The sequence below is a fragment of the Spermophilus citellus genome (genome assembly GCF_964194105.1).
Source record: "Spermophilus citellus genome assembly, chromosome: 10".
Taxonomy (NCBI): Eukaryota; Metazoa; Chordata; class Mammalia; order Rodentia; family Sciuridae; genus Spermophilus; species Spermophilus citellus.
In genome coordinates this window covers 136,887,219-136,904,196 of record NC_138197.1, presented here as the reverse complement: position 1 = coordinate 136,904,196, position 16,978 = coordinate 136,887,219, and the positions used below count along the sequence as shown (strand labels likewise).

Sequence of the window (16,978 nt, the reverse complement as noted above, 5' to 3'; positions counted from 1 at the left end):
TCCCCCAGGACCCTGTGCTCCATCCACCTGCAGACCCTGCAGCCACCTCGGCCCTCTCAGGTCCCCCAGGCACTTCAGGTCCCCTCAGGTCTACTCAGGTCCCCTCATCCACCTCAGGTGCCCCTGGCCCGTCCCCTCAAGTCCTCTCAGGTCCCCCTGTCCCCCTCAGGTCCCCCTGAGGTCTCCCTCAGGCCCCCCTGTCCCCCTCAGGTCCCCCTGTCCCCCTCAGGTCCCCTCACGTCCCCCTGTCCCCCTCAGGTCCTGCAGCCCCTCACCCCGCCGTCCCCTCAGTCCCCTTCCGCGCGGCCCCGCCCCCGCTCCTCCCGCCCCGCCCCTCCCCCGCGGCGGCGGCCCGGCGCGCGTCATGGCGGCGGCGGGCGGGGCGCGTCTCGCACGCAGCGCGCCGGGCGGAGCGCTCGCCGCATTGTTTGCTTCGCTGGGGAGCGAGCGGCGGTCCGGCCGGCGTCCGAGCAGCCCCGCGCCCGCGCCCGCGCCCGCGCCCGCGCCGCTCCGGCGGCCCCGAGCCCGCTGCCGCCGGCGCCCCACCCCCGAGCCGCGGCGCCCTGCGGGCCCGGAGCCGCCGCGGCCGAGCGCGCCCCGGAGCCCGGCGGGGCCCGCAGCGCGGCCGTTGGCGGAGCAGCCGCGGCGCCATTAGCGCCGCCTCGGCCTCGCCGGCCCCCGCGCCCGCCCGCCCGCCGGGCTCCCGCGGCCGCGGCGCCCAGAAGGTGAGTGGCGGCGGCGTCCCGGCCCCGCGGCGCCCGCCTCCGGCCTCCCGGGCGGCGCTGCCGGCGCCATGTTTGGCGGCGGCGACGGCGACGGCGGCGGCTCCGCATTGTCCGCGGGCGGCCGGGCGGGGGAGGCCGGGCGGGGGAGGCCGGGATCGGGGCCGGGGCCGGGCCGCCGCGGAGGCCGGGATCGGGCCCGGGAGGCGGGGCAGGCGGCCGGAGGCCGGGGAAGCGGAGGAGGCCGCGGCGGGGCGGCGGGCGGGCGGGCGGGGCCGGGGCGGGAGGCGGCGGGTCCCGGGCGCTGCCCACGTCCGCCCGGCCCGCGCCGCGCCGGCCCATTATGTAACCGCCGGGCCGGGCCCGGCCCTGTGCGCCGTCGGCCCCGGCGGAGGCAGCCCGCTCTGCCCAGCCGGCCCGCGGGGGAGGCCCGGCGCCGCTGCGCGGGGAGCCGGCGCGGCCTTTGTGGGCCCGCAGCTTCGCTGGGAGCCGGGGCGGCCCGCGCCGGTGTCCGCGGCCGGGGACGCTGGGCGTGACCCGCCTCCTGCCGAGTGGCGCGCCCACGCCGGCCGGCGCCTCGCCCGAGGGGCGCCCAGTGGCGGAGGCCCGCGGCCGCTCCGGGCCCGCAGGAAACGCCCGCGCAGTGGCCTCCTGCCCGCTGGGCCGCGCGGGGCCTCGTCGGGGGCGGGTCGCGGCCCTGCGGAGCGCCCGGAGGGCTCGGGTGCAGCCCAGGCTCAGGCGGGGGCCTGGGAAGTGACGAGGCAGATGAGGTCGCGGCCACTGTGGACGGTGCTCCAGTGCCCGCTCTTCTCTGCTTCCCTGGTCACGGTTGCACTTTGGGACCACAGAGCTGCTGGGAGCGTGGAGGGTGGGGTTGAAGGGCCGCTGGCAGTTAGAGCCACTTGGTACTTTGTTGTAGAGGAGAAAATTGCACATTTTCCTTAGTCTGGTGAGTGACCAGCTGTTGCTTCTGCCTCACCTCAGTGATGACACATTAGGCTGACCCTGGGTGCAGCATCCATCCAGCTCGCCTCAAAAGCAATGGCATGGGCTGCTGCTGGAGTCCACTGCCAGCTGGGGTGGCTTTGCTGGCAGCTGCTTGGGAATCCAGGTTTGAATTTGCATCTGGAGGCCCCCTCAGATGCAGGTGACTTAGGATTTGACTGATCAGTCTTTGATGTCCTCTCTAGGAAGTTGCTATCTGATTTCTATATAAAATGCAGGTTTTTGCAACCCGAAGGGTCTGTCTTTAAAAGTGCATTTAGGATTTGCTGGATTTTGCTTTTTGGCCTTAGAAAGTGAAGTCTGTTCTTTGAGGGGATTTCCTGAAGACCAGCTAGATCACTGAAGCTGTGACTTCACACTCTCTCAGGTACCTGATGCTGGGCTTTGCTGATGTAGGCTTCATCTTGAAGTACTTGTGAGTCAGTCACTCAAAAGTCATTTTGTTCCCTGTTAGTAACATGTGGTTGTGTGTGTGGGGGGGAAGGAGTCTGAGCAGTCCTTGTCATTGTTGCCCAAGGTGCTGCCTTGTTTGGCAGGCAGAGTCTATAGTTGGCATGTCTTCACATGGGGTGCCTAGACATCAAGCCATACTGGGGAAAACTGGAAGTAGATGCAGTCAGTGACATTTAAACAGTAGAAGTCACCACCACAACAAGGTGGAGGTATAGGCTGATAACTCACTGGTTCTGCCTACCTCTGAAAAGAGCAGATTCTAATAAACTTCTGTGGCCAAAACTTGGCCACCTGAGCCAGGATTGGGGACCCTCAGTGTATGTGTAGGCAGTGTGGGGCTTTTGGCAGTATGGGGTTTGGGAGGGTCCGCTCTTGCTGTGGAGCAGGAGCTGAGCATCTTACTTGCAAATGTGTCAGGAAGAACAGATGCCCTTTGGCATGTTGTACATAACTGGGTTTATTTGAAAAAAAAGAAAGACAAGGTCTAGTATAGTGGTCAAGCCATGGCTGAAAAGTCACCCTGAGGGGAAGGGGCAGGCTGGCACTGCCTACAGAAACTGCATTGGGCCACCCAGAGGTGGTGATGTCCCCACAGGCCAGTATAGGGTTCTTTTGGGTCCTGCTGTGGCTGGTGGCCCTGGTCTGGGTCTGGGTGTGTGTGTGTGTAGGACGTATTTGTGGAGAGGATGGACAGGCTTACATTGTTGGGACATGAACAGAAGCTTCTGGCTCCCAGTGGAGGTGCTGTGAGGACTATGGGCTCACAGGGGCACTCTGCTGGGCAGCAGTGGAGAGAGGAGTTTATAGGAGGCCTTTGTTAGGACCAGGTAGCCACTGAACATATCTACCTTGTAGCCACAGCCTCTGAGCCTGGTGGGCTCAAGCTCTGTGCATGGGTTTCCCCAGTGGGTTGTCTGTACACCAGAATAACACTCCTGCATTTGTGGGCTGGATCCTGGGCCGCTCTGGAGTGCTTGTTGCTGTTCTCTGGGTTACCTTTGGCTTGGTCTAAAAAGGTAACTGGCTGAGTGGTGGGGATCAGGGCCCTGGCTGTCCTGTATTGCCTCCCTGCCTGCTGCCATTTCCAGTCCTGGGACACTCTTGAAGTGTAGTCATGACTCCTAGGAGTAGGAGTTTGGAAACTTCAGAAGTGTGTTAACTGTGAGTTCATTTTGGGGGCGTTGCCCCTGCATACTTGTGTGCTTTTCTCCAGTCTCTTGTCACTCTACATGGAATTAACTTTTCCTTTGATTCTATTTCAGGTAATTATTGCCAAATGAGGAGGAAAGGACGATGTCATCGAGGCTCTGCAGCGAGGCATCCTTCCTCCCCATGCAGTATTAAACACTCTCCCACCCGAGAAACATTGACGTACGCTCAAGCTCAAAGGATGGTTGAGATAGAGATTGAAGGGCGCTTGCATCGGATCAGTATTTTTGATCCCCTGGAGATCATATTGGAAGATGACCTCACTGCTCAAGAAATGAGTGAATGCAACAGCAATAAAGAAAATAGCGAGAGGCCACCTGTTTGCTTAAGAACTAAGCGTCACAAAAACAACAGAGTCAAAAAGAAAAATGAAGCCCTTCCTAGCACCCATGGCACGCCGGCCTCAGCCAGTGCCCTTCCTGAGCCCAAGGTTCGGATTGTGGAGTACAGCCCTCCATCTGCGCCCAGGAGGCCCCCCATGTACTACAAATTCATTGAGAAGTCGGCTGAGGAGCTGGACAATGAGGTGGAGTATGACATGGATGAGGAGGACTACGCCTGGCTGGAGATCATCAACGAGAAGCGGAAGGGTGATTGTGTCTCTGCTGTGTCGCAGAACATGTTTGAATTCCTGATGGACCGCTTTGAGAAGGAGTCATACTGCGAGAACCAGAAGCAGGGGGAGCAGCAGTCCCTGATTGACGAGGATGCTGTATGCTGCATCTGCATGGATGGGGAGTGTCAGAACAGCAATGTGATCCTCTTCTGTGATATGTGCAACCTGGCCGTGCACCAGGAGTGCTATGGCGTGCCCTATATCCCTGAGGGCCAGTGGCTCTGCCGCCATTGCCTGCAGTCCCGGTCCCGTCCCGCGGACTGTGTGCTGTGCCCCAACAAGGGCGGTGCCTTCAAAAAGACGGACGACGACCGCTGGGGCCATGTGGTGTGTGCCCTGTGGATCCCAGAGGTTGGCTTTGCCAACACGGTGTTCATCGAACCCATCGACGGTGTGAGGAACATCCCTCCGGCCCGGTGGAAATTGACGTGCTACCTCTGTAAGCAGAAGGGCGTGGGCGCCTGTATCCAGTGCCACAAAGCAAACTGCTACACAGCATTCCACGTGACATGTGCCCAGAAGGCTGGCCTGTATATGAAAATGGAGCCTGTGAAGGAACTGACTGGTGGTAGCACCACCTTCTCAGTCAGAAAGACCGCTTACTGTGACGTCCACACGCCTCCTGGTTGCACACGGAGGCCTCTGAACATTTACGGGGATGTTGAAATGAAAAATGGCGTCTGTCGTAAAGAGAGCTCAGTCAAAACGGTCAGGTCCACGTCCAAAGTCAGGAAGAAAGCAAAAAAGGCTAAGAAAGCGCTGGCTGAGCCCTGTGCAGTCATGCCGACTGTGTGCGCCCCCTATATTCCCCCACAGAGGTAAGTGCGTTTGAACACTGGGTGAAGAGTAAGCCTGGAGTGGGGGACCGGGGGACCTGAGGGTTCACGCCTGCAGAGAGCCCTGCCAGATGGCCTTCCCACTTTGTAGTAGTCAGCTAAAGTGCCTTGCACTCACTTTTGGGGGCAGTGGTATTGTAAAAGACTTGTGGAGGATTTACAGTTTCCTTCGTGCCTAACTGGTCTGCAGAATAAGCCAGATACGGTCATGGTAACGATGGCCACACTAGTGTTCACTGCATCAAGATCTCTGCCTCATGGTGGCTGCCATGCTCAATTGGTTGGAAAAGTGAAACTGATCAATAAGGCAGCTCCTGAAGTGGAGATTAGAATGGGATTTATGTCGAGAGTGGTAGCTGTGGGGAAGGAGATGGTCTTCTCCGTCCCGCTGTCGTCCCGCTGTCCTGCTTTGTGGCAGGACATTTTTCTGATAATTTCTTTCATTTTTTTTTTTTTTCTTTTGGTTTGGGTGGTGGGGAATTGAACCCACGGGGCTTAACTACTGAATCGTATTTCCAGACCTTTTGTTTTTTTAAATTTTGAGATGATTTTACTAAATTGCTTAGGGTGACACTAAATATTAAAGCTGGCTTTGAACTTGTGATCCTCCTGCCTCAGCCTCCTGAACTTCTGGGTTTACAAGTGTGCACCTCCACACCCGGCAGATAGTTTTCTTTAGTAGTGCAAACATTGCTTGATCCATAGAAGTGCTCTCTGATTAGTGCTGGTTCCTGGTGGTTGGAATCTAGCCCAGCCCTGTTCTTTTATGTGACCCAGGGGTTGTTTCAGATCCTCCTGTATATGTCTTGGTCTATCTCCATCTCACAACTTGTATCTTCTTGACCTGTTCTTGTTGTTACTGACTTGCTCTGTTTGTTCCCTTATCTTGAAAAATGCTCTTTGCCAGTGGGCCTGATGGCCACCCCTGTAATGCCAGCTACTAAGGATGCTGAGGTAGTAGGATCATGAGTTCAGGGCCAGCCTGGGCAACTTAGTGAGATCTTATCCCAAAATAGAATAAAATTTAAGAAAAGCATTTGGGTGGGCTGGGGTTGTGGCTCAGTGTTAGAGCGCTTGCCTAGCACATGCGAGGCCCTGGGTTGATCCTCAGCACCACGTTAAAGAATAAACAAATAAAATAAATATATTTTAAAAAAAGGGGGAGGGGATTGATGCTGTAGCTCAGTTGTTGAGTGCTTGCCTAGCATGTGAGGGCCCAGAGTCCAGTCTTTTGGTACTGCCAAAAAACAAAAAAAAGGCTCTTTGCCTGCGAATATAAGGTAAGTGAGTGGATGAGTTTTACACTGGAGCCTGTGAGTGACAAGAAAGCACTCCTTTTCCAGGTGAACCTGGCTCCTTTTGGACCCACATGAACACTTCCTGGAACTTTGAGGAAGTGACACAGCTTCTGTGTAGGGTGTGGGCTTCCGAACAGTCTGGTCAGGTTGGTAATGCCTAGAGACAGTGAGGTGCAGAGGAAAGCTGTTCCTACAGGTGTTTTTATGGTGTCTTCTTGCAAACTGCTTTGTTTTCAGATGGGGCACATGCATTAATAAAATTGTACTTTTCTGTGAATGAATGGAAAATAGACATGCAGGATATTTTTATTACTAAATGTTTTTGACATTGTTAGCCTTATGTGTTATTTCCCAAGGTTTGTAGTGGTTTGAAGTTATTCATGCTTATCAGTACACTGTGATTAATGTGCCGCAAGTGTACAGCAAGCTAGCTCACTGGCTGGGCTAGGGGTGTGCTGGAGTCTTCCACTTAGAAAACAGGTTTCACCCTAATAGGAGCGAAGACTAACTTTGTATTAGCAGTTGAGAGTTTGAAAATAATTTCTGTAAATGTTGTTTTATGTCACTGACCTTTTCCCCAAATGGTTTCTTATCGCAGAGCTGTACATAGTCATTACAGAATCGTAAGTTCAGAGTGAGTAAAATGTGTTTACAGTCCCTCTCCTTCAGAGAAGACCCCTGTCAAAACAAGGTGCCTGTCTTTACAGATCAGTCAGCCTGACCTGAAAGACTTTAACTGGGATTCCTACTTGTGAGTCAGAAATGATGGGAATGTATCAAGAGCCTTTGTTTAAGAGGCCTAAAAATTTCAGCTTAACCAAAATTGAAGTGAAACACAAATGCGATCTCCAAAAGGGAAAAACCAGCAGTGCTCCTTTCTCTGACTAGCATCACAGGATTACCTGCTCCAGGTGAGGGCAGGGCCTGTTGGCATTTCACATCCCAGTCCTGTGGTTCCCATTGTTTAGGTTTTTGGACAGCAGAGCCCATCAGGTGGGCAGGGCTGTGGACAGGAGAAAGCATTGGCAAGGGGAAGGATGTGGGCACTCCTGGCCGTAGTGGCCAGGGCTGCTTTGGATCTGAATATTTCAGAGTAGATGGTGTGGCTTTGCAGTCTGGGTGATGTCTGTCCGTTCGTCCTTCCTTCCTTCCTTCACCAAGTTTAGAAAGAAACATCCAGCTTTGAGCAGAGACAGAAAGGCACACCTGAGCAAATGTGTTTGAGGCCTTACCGTCTGAGTGCCAGGTCTCCGAGAGATGCAGTGTTTCAGGCTACCTTGCCCTCTGGGACAGGTTCCCACTTCCTGTGCTCTGCTTGTATAAGATGTGAAGGGCAGGCCCTGAGCACTGTGATGGGTGTTGTTGGAGACTGAGGTTTGCTGGCTGCTGCCCATGGCTGAGTTTGCAGCAGATCTGGTGGCCCTTCTTAAGCCGGAGATACTGCCCTTGGTGTTTTTGCACCCTTGGTTGGGGTTCCATATGCAGTTGTTCAGGCTTTGCATTTCCTTTGGCCTCTGGGTCCAGAGCATGTGTCCCGATCAGCTCAGAAGGCCCATCACATGGAAGGAGGACACAGGCCTGATCCATTGAAGTGGTTGTTTAGAGATTTTAGAGAAAGTATCTTCCTTAAATAATTTTCTAATGTTTAGCATTTCTATATCACAAAGATGGCATTTTATTTCTCTTAAGCTATAGATTGTGAACATCATAAGGATATTCCTGGCTTTGCCTACCCATTGGGGAACTTCCTCTGGAGTTGGTGCTAGAGGGGCTGTTTTCATCGGTGGCTGCCCAGATGACTCATTGGGAGCTCTCTGGTGGTGGCACCTGCCCCAGCCCAGCTGTCGAGCTGCTTGGCCTTCTCTGTGTGAGGATGTACTGTCTTCTGCTCTGATTGGACATTGTGGGTTTCTTATTGTTATGCCTGCAGGGGTCTTAGCCTTCAAGCCTGGTGGGCAGCTGCAGAGGTTTTGGAACAATTGTGGCAGTATCTCAAGAGTCATGCTCCCTTGTTTCTGTGTCCCTTGTCTTCACTTTTTTTTTTTTTTTTTTTTTTTTTTTTGGTGGTGCTAGGGATTGAACCCTGGGCCTTGTGCATGTGAGGCAAGCACTCTACCAACTGAGCTATGTCCTCAGCTCCTTCCTCATCTTCTAAGAAAAGGTTTCCAACACAGAAACAAGAATAGGTATGTGCCACTAAGTGGCGGTGCCATCTGAGAAATATGTGTCAGTAGTGATCCTGTCCTTGTTCTACCATCAGAAGCCTGGATGTTTTGGGTCAGTCACGTGGTAAATGAGATATGAGAGGCTGCAGCTGATGCATTCTGTTTTACTACAAACTTTTTTTTCTAACAAGGATTTACTCCAAAATAATCCTTAAGAATATAGTTTAGTAAATACACCAGCCAGTGATGTTGCTGATTTTCACGGACAAGTACTATGTACTGTGCATGCCTGTATTTGCTGTACCGTGACAAGCAGTGCAGCAGGTTTCTTTACACCAGTGTCCTCACAGATAATATGATGATGGATGTGGTGGCACATGCCTGTGGTCTCATCTATTGGGGAGGCTGAGGCAGGAGGGTTGCTTGAGTGCACGGATTCTAGGCCAGTCTGAGCAACATAGTGAGACCCTGTCTTCAGAAAAAAAAAAAGTGACCATAGTATGAGGGAACTGGTCATAGGAATTTCCAGTCTGTCGTACTTTTATGGAACTATCTTCGTATGTGTGGTCCCCGGTGACTGAAATCTTATGCTCTGTGTGACTATATTTAAAATTGGGTAAGACAGAAGAAGGAGAGTCTAGATTAGAAGACAAAATTCCTTTTTTCCTTTACTTTTTTCCTAAGAAAAATCACATTTTGATGATTTTGGTGTTTTTGTTTTGGGTACTGGGGATTGAACCTAGGGGTGCTTAACCACGAAGCCACATCCCCAGCCCTTTTATATTTTATTTAGAGACGGTCTTACTAGGTTCTAAATTACTAAGGCGGGCTTTGAACTCTAGATCCTTCTTCAGCCTCCCAAGGTGCTGGAATTACAGGGGTGTGCTGCTGCACCTTGTTGGATGCTTGTTCAGAGCAGTCATTTGCCTCTGCTGCTCCAGTGGAATTTGTTTTCTGCTCACTCATCCATTTCATGCTGTTTCATGGGATAGGAGATGGGACAAGCCAGGGAATGTTCTAGAAAGAAGGGACAGGTAAGCTTCCTTTAGAGTCATGAGCTCTGCGTCCCTTAAAACATCAAACCTGGTAACTCCTGCTTGGGTTGTGCCTGGGGTGCTCTTTCTCTTCAGAAGAGAAGCCAGGTAGCTCTCGTCTGCTCTGATCCGCGCCTGGGCTCAGAACGCGTCGTGGGTACCCTTGGCTACTGGGACCGTGGTGCCTCTTTTACCCAGTGCAGAAGCCTGGCTAGCGGGCCTGCTGTTGGGTAAATGAAGATGGTGTTCCTTGTGTGTGCTGTTCACGGCCCTGCTGCCACCAGATGAGGACCGAAGTAGAGCACGAGTGCCTAGTTGACACTTCATTATCAGCGTCATGTCATACTTTTGAGTGTGACAGTACAAAGTTCTGGGGGCTGAGGATGTAACTCGGTGGTAGAGAGCTTGCCTAGCATGAGTGAGGCCCTGGGTTCAACCCTCAGCACCACCAAAATAAATAAGTAAATCAATCAATAAATTTTAAAAACTGGCTTGGGTTTTGTGTTTTATTTTGTTTTCCCTTCATGTTTCTGGCAGTTAATTTTATTATACTGATGCTGCCTGACTTAATGATGGTTTTATTTACGATGTTTTGAAAACAATGTGTGTGAAAATGAAACTTGTTCAGTACAGCATTTTGAATTTTGGATCGTTGTTTTTCCTGGCTAGTGTTCACGCAGTGTGACACACTCTGGAGATGCTGGGCAGTGCGCAGAGGGTGGACAGTGGGTATCCACGGGGTATTCTGATGCTAAGCAAGGATGCTTGGTAGGGTAGGTGCATTAAGTGCATTTTTGACTTAAGATATGTCAACCTAGAGTGGGTTATCAGGTTGTAGCCTGTCATGTCAAAAGAACATCCAAATTCTGTAACTTTTCATCTGCCTTGGATGGGTGGTGGAAGCCCTGCCCTGGAGGCTCTGAGAGCAGTGCCGTCTGAGTTCACCCCTGTGGATGGGCTGTGCGTGCCTGTGGCTTGTATCTGAAGTAGCCCTGTGGGGAGAGAAGCACCGTAGCAACAACTGACAGGAAAAAGCCGAGGGTCGCCAGGTACCGGGTGGAGCTCAGGGCCAGTGTTCACTGCTAAAGCAGCCTGGGGGCTCCTGCTGCCTGGCGTAGACGTCCTTCTGCCCTCCCTGGCTCTGGTGCTTTCTCTGGCTCTCCTGGGTTGGAGGAGTGAGGCACACCTAAGAGGGGAGACAGACATCTGCAAACAGTTTGGCTCTGGGTACGGGAAGGATGTGTGGCCTGGCACTGCCCTTGTGCTCTCTGAGGTATGCCCCTACTTTTTGAAGCAAAACCTGCCCACTGTGCTCTGCTCCTGGTACCTCAGGCCTCTCCTGCCTGGGCCTGGCCTCTTTGAAGCATCCCAGGTGGAGAGGACTTGGCTAGAGTGGCTGACTTTCCATTTCTAGTCACTCTCAACCACAGTAAATTGGTTTGGGCAGAGTTGGGGTTGAATATTTATTGGAGGTTTTCTTTAATAGTGGGGGCAGGTTAGTGCTGCCGTCCCGCCACTGTCCCTTCTAGGTGGGACTGGCATGCTTGAATTTGCTTGTAGTTAAAACAGCAGGACAATGAACTTTGTTCTAGAGCCACTGAGGCACTTTCTTCTGGATCCCCAAGGAATGCAGCAAGGACCTTGCTTTCAGTTATGATTTGGAAATAACTTTAACTTACAAAAATCTTTAAAAAGATTTCCAAAATATTGCAAAATAAGGAGAATAAAGCCACCCAGCAGTCAGCAGTTACCCGTTGCTGTCCTTTCACTGTGTGGGCGTATCCCTCACTTGCAGGTTGCACCTGTGCCAGGAGTTCGCCTCATGTGGCCCAGGTCCCCAGGCATTCCGTTGCTGGAGAAAGACACTGGTGTCCCACTAGCCTCCCCTCCTCCTGTCCAGGGCCCAGTCCTAGGCCAGTTGCTGCTTGAAACTGGTGGCCCTCCAGCCTTGGAGTGTGACGCCCCCACGGCTTTCCCTCACTTCCTTTCATTCTTTCATGCTGTTTTTGAAGAATGCTTTTTGTTTTGGGCTGGTCTGGCATCTGTGTGGCTTGCTAAGTCATGCCTGGATGCTGTGGTGTGTGCTGGGTGTGCGCCCACCTAGTATGATCAGACGTCTGCAGGGAGACCCTAGTTTGTGTAGGCCCAGACTGGGGGTTGTTGGTGGTCCCTGCTTGGTTTTTCCCTCCAGCTTCCCAGTCCAGGGTCCTTGCCTTCTCTTAGCTTTGTGCTGATGTCAGTGTGTACCGGGAAGGCCTGACTTTCCATGACACCTGCTACAGCAGGACATGGGTGTGGCAGGGGAGGCCTAGGGTCCCAGGAGCAGCTGTGCCTCAGTAGCCACCCATGAGTGAGATTGATAATAAAATTGGTCTCTTGCCTCCAAGGAGACCTTGACTACTGGGAGTGTGCTACAGTAGCCGGGGTGGGGTGGTGGGGTTGGTGGGAGTCTGTCGGTGGTGTTGTGCATTTGCATCCAGAGGCAAATTCTGGGCTTTTCAGGCTTTGAGGGCATAAAATAATATTGTAAATGACATTGTCTCTCATTTTCATGATTCCGTGATTTTTGTGCATCGATACTGTGAGGGGAAAGGCTCTTGCCACTCTGACCTGAACTGTCTGTGAGTCGCATCTGCTATAAAGTTCGACAACGCAGAGGTGTTAGGGAGGAAAGGAGAAAGTGTCGGACTCTGCTTTCCAGAAAGGATGCTTGGAGTGGGAGCTCTGGAGAGTGCGCCTGGAGCTGTGCCCACGCCTGGGCAGTGGTGGTTCTTGGTGTCTCTTCTTTTGTTTCTCATCATACTTACCCAGGAGTTTCCTTCCTTCCCTCCTCTTTCTCTTTCTCTCTGCCTCCCTCTCTCTCTTTTTTTGTTTTTAGTTGTTGAGGTGCTGAGAATTGAACCCAGTGCCTCACACATGCCAGGCAAGTTTGCTACCAGCGAGCCACAACCCCAGCCCCAGCTCCTCTGTCTCTCTCTCTCTCTCTCTAATAAAGCAAAACAAACATTTTTATTTGTCAAAATATGGTTCATCCCAAGGAGTTTTCAAACGAGAAGCAGTGGAGCCTCCTCTGAAGTACTCAGTGTGGCCCTAGTACCATGTGTGGCTTCTGGGACCCTGCAGTCTTCTTGTCCCCCTCCCAGCAGTGCTCTGTTTGGGTAGGCTCTTGTGAGTGTGTGGACACACTGTGGCCTGGACTTCTGTCCTCAGGTCTTCATGTGCCTGGCCCCTTGCAGCTGCTGTTTGGTGCCAACCTGGCTGAAGCTGGAGAACCCAGGGTGAAGAGGCGCCATCTGCAGGAGCTGTCTTGAGGTGGGATTCAGAGTGGGGAGAGTGGCCACACTCTTTCACTGTGCATGTGAGTTGCTACTTACAGACTGGCCCTGTCACCCCTCCTCTGGCCTGGGTGGGACTTGGGTGTGTGTCTTGCCCTGGGCTGTGTGCACTAGTTATTGGACCTCTCGTCCCCTTGGCTTGCTTCTTATTTTCAGTGATGTCTGTAAAAATGTCTATATTTTAATCAGGAAATATTTAGAGAGAACCCACTGGTTCTGCAACTTAGCTTCAAAAGTTAATGTACCTGGTCAGGATTCCTTCACCTGTCCTCCCCTTCTGTCGTGGAGAAGGGAGAAGTTTCAGTCGTGTAATTTCACCCATGAATGTGTGTGGACTCTTAAAATCATAACCAGTGTAGCCACGTGGATCAGGCTTTTCTCACTTGGTGTAGGGTCAGAAGGCTCTCGGGTTCGTCCTTCAGGGTGGCGTGAGTTGTCGGTGCTGTCGGCCATATGGCTGGGCCTGCTGGTTTTGGGGTCCTACCCTGTCTCTTGCCCTGTTGTGGCCTTGCACCAAGCCACCCAGTTGAGGTAGGCCACCTTTCTTCCTGACAGAGTCTTGTATGCTCTTGGGTCTTTTCTGTGCGGTGGGTGGTGGCACTCTGCCAGCTGGTGCTTTTGGATGAGTCCCTGTGACAGGACCCTGGCCTGCGTGGCCTCACCTCACCTCTCATGTAGGACTTCCTGAGCATCATAGTGAAAGTTCATGGTTTGTTCTCTAAAAAATTGGTTAGGGGGCTGGGGTTGTGGCTCAGTGGTAGAGTTCTTGCCTGGCATGTGTGAGGCCCTGGATTCAACCCTCAGCACCATAAATAAATAAATAAATAAATAAATGTCCATTGCCAACTAAAAAATATTTAGAAAATAGAATCGGTTAGATATATTTTTAGGTAGCTTCTCTCAGTGTATAGTGTATTCTTTAAAACGAGCATTTTGTGTCTATAGGTTTTTTTTTTTTTTTTTTTGGTGGTGCTGGGATTAAACCCAGGGCCTTGTGTGTGACGCTAGCCCTCTACCAATTGAGCTGTATCCCCAGCCCTCAATTTTTTTTTTTTTAAGATTTACATATAAACCAGTTGCGGTGGGGCTAGGGATATAGCTCAGCCCTGGGTTTATTCCCCAGCACCACAAAAAGCCTCCCCAAAAACCAGGTACCGTGGTGCATGCTTGTAATCCCAGCGGCTCAGGAGGCTGAGGCAGGAGGATCATGAGTTCAAAGCCAGCCTCAGCAAAAGCAAGGCCCTAAGCAACTCATGAGACCCTGTCTCTAAATAAAACACAAAATAGTACAAAATAGGGCTGAGGATGAGACTTAGTGGTTGAGTGTGTCTGAGTTCAATCCCTGGTACAACCCCCCCCAAAAAAAAAACAAAAAACAAAAACAAAAACAAAAAAAACAACAAAAAAACGTATATATGATGGCATTGTGGGTCTTGGGGAGTATTTTTTTGGACAGTGTGACAATGACAGTTGAGGTAGGCTTTCCTCATCTTTATCTGATCTCGTAGCCTAGGATTGCCATGGAGAGCTGATTGGAAGGAGATGTTATAAATACCCTTCTAAATTAAGGCTCCTTTTTATTTCTCTTAACAAAAACCCCCCACATTTATGATACAAAGTATGTCAATATGCATCAATGTTATTTTTTTCAAATGATTGAGAGACTTGTTTGTTAGTACTGTAGATTTTAGTATATTGTAAGAACCGATGACATTCATTATATACCAAGTAGTATATAGACCATATGTGAAAATAATAACCCCAGGTAGCCCTGGGGACCCATGTGGCCCTTCCTTGTTAGAAGGTGAGGTTTGCTTACACACACCCTTTTTACTGCTCCCATCCGTGGAAACGTTTTATCACTTCTTTTAAAACACAATTCACACACATAAAATTTTCACCCATTTAAAGTGTACAGTTCAGTAGATTTGTTTATTTATTTATTTATTTTTACCTTAACCAATTTTAGAGCATTTTTATCAACCCCAAAAGAACCCCCCCCCCCTTTCTGCTGCTGGCCTCTTTGTCTTGGTGGCATGCCTCTTCAGGCAGTGTTGTGTAAACAGAACCGGTACTGCTTCTCCTTTGTGTTGGCTTCTTGGGCGAACTTTTTCAAGGTCCATCCGTGGATCAGTGGTAGGTAGCATGGATCAGTACTTCCTTCCTTTTTGTGGCTGAGTAATGTTCCATTGTATCAATAAATTACGTTTTAAAAATATACTCTTCTTGGGCTGGGGATGTGGCTCAAGCAGTAGGGCACTCGCCTGGCATGCGCGGGGCACTGGGTTCGATCCTCAGCACCACATAAAAATAAAAAATAAAGATGTCCTGTCCACCGAAAACTAAAAAATAAATATTAAAAAATTCTCTCTCTCTCTCTCTCTCTCTCTCTCTCTCTCTCTTTTAAAATAAATATACTCATCTTTTGGTGGATATTTGGGTTTTTGCTTTGTGATTTAGGAGCAGCTCTGCATCAAACATTTGTGTACGGGTTTTTGTATGGACCTGGGTTTTCGTTTCTCTTCCCAGGAGAGGAGTTGCTGGGTCACATGGTAATGCTGCTGAGCATTTTTAGGAACTGCTGCACTTTCTCATTCCCTTGTCTTTTGATGGTAGCCATGTAGTGATGTGAAGCAATAGTTATTTGTGGCTTTGATTCACAATTCCCTGATGGCTAAAACTGTGGAACATCTTACTTATTGTGTGTTTTCTTTGGACAAATGTCCATTCACATCCCCTGCCCCCTTTATTTATTTATTTATTTATTTAGTTATCTGACTTACTGTTCAGTTATTGATTCTTTTCTGGGAGGGGTACTGGGGTTGGACTCAGGGGCACTCAACCACTGACTACATCTCCTGACCTATTTTGTATTTTATTTAGAGACAGGGTCTCATTGAGTTGCTTAGTGCCTTGCCATTGATAAGGCTGGCTTTGAAATCAAGATCCTCCTGCCTCAGCCTCCTGAACCGCTGGGATTACAGGTGTGTGCCATTGCGCCTGGCCAGCTATTAATTTTTTATTCTGGATACTAGATTCCCATCAGATATATGATTTGCAGGTGTTTATTCTCATTCTGTGGGTTACCTTAGTACTTTATTCATGGTATCCTTTGAAGCAAAACAGTTTTTAAATTTTTAGGAGGTCCAATTTTATCATCTCTTTTTTATCTTTTAGTACTGGGGATTGAACCCGGGGCCTTGGGTATGCTGTGCAAGAGCTCTACACTTGAGTTATGCAGCCTTTAATTTTAGTTTTTGGAGATAGAGTCTTGCTAAGTTGTTGAGGCTGGCCTCAAACTCGTGATCCTTCTCAGTAGCTTGCAGTATAGGTGTGTACTACCATGGTGGCTCTTTTTTCTCTTTGATTGCTTGTGCTTTGGATGTCTTGTCTAAAAATGTTTTTAGGCAAAACCTGGGGTCATTTAACAGGAGTTTTAGAATGCTCTGAATCTTTAGTAGTTCTTTAGTAATACATTTTTGTCCTAGGAACATCTGCAGCATCTCTTGGCCCTCCTGGGCCTGTGTAGCTGTAACTGTCTCACTCCACACCTACTCTTCTTTTGTCCTTCTGTCTGTAGATCAGGATGTGATCCTGATCCCAGCTATACTAGGGATTGAACTCAAGGATGCTCTGCCACTGAGCTGCACCATCAGCCCTTTTTACTTGAGGCTGACCTTGAACTTGCCATCCTCTTTTGCATGGGCATGTGTGATAAAAGGCCAAGGGCAAGCCTAGCACATCTTTTCCCTGGGCCTAGTGTTCTTCCTGCCTGTAAATCAGAGGTGCAAGTGTGCCCACCCTGGTAGGTGTGAGAGTTGAAGTAGCTGCGGTCAGGAATCTGCCCTGCACCTTGGGACACCCTCTGTCAGTGGGAGTGGGCTGCTATCTCTTCTGCTTTCCATCAGGATTGTCTTATAAAGGCAGCTCTTAGGGTCAGGGTGTTCATGGCTTGTGCTTGTTGTGTCTGATTTGAATAATCCTCATTTCTCTGAGGTCTGAAAATGTTTTCTCGTGGCAACTTTAGTTTGTGCCTGCCCTCTGGCCATCCTCCTGCTCTGTTTGGTCTGGCCTGCCTGGCTCCCTGAGCTGACTCCACGTCTAGCCTGGCAGCACATGGAAGTGCTCAGCAGATGCTGTTCAGTGGATGTTGCTAGTCCACTTAGGGTTGATTTTTGAATTTTCACTGTGGGTGTTATTTGTTCCATAATCACTGCTTGGTGGCTTCTTTGTCCATAGAGATCTGTGACACCTCTTGTACACTCTACAGGTTTTCTCCGTGACCGTTTTTGTTCTTTGGAGTTC

The 16,978-nt window shown here is 50.6% G+C and overlaps 1 protein-coding gene across 7 annotated transcripts in view; it reads left to right on the top strand.

Moving 5' to 3' along the window:
• Window positions 1–571: 571 nt before the first annotated feature.
• BRD1 (bromodomain containing 1) overlaps window positions 572–16,978 on the top strand; it is an 84,349-nt gene continuing 67,942 nt past the window's right edge. For 3 of the 7 annotated variants that reach the window (XM_081309359.1, XM_081309358.1, XM_081309355.1), the window contains exons 1-2: window positions 573–725; window positions 3,443–4,823. In XM_081309359.1, the coding sequence (XP_081165485.1) occupies window positions 3,457–4,823 (1,367 nt within the window). In that variant the 5' untranslated portion in view covers window positions 573–725; window positions 3,443–3,456. Of the gene's footprint in view, window positions 726–3,208; window positions 3,342–3,442; window positions 4,824–16,978 lie in introns of those variants that run through there. The other 4 variants (XR_014023990.1, XM_081309357.1, XM_081309356.1 and 1 more) reach the window with 3 other exon arrangements.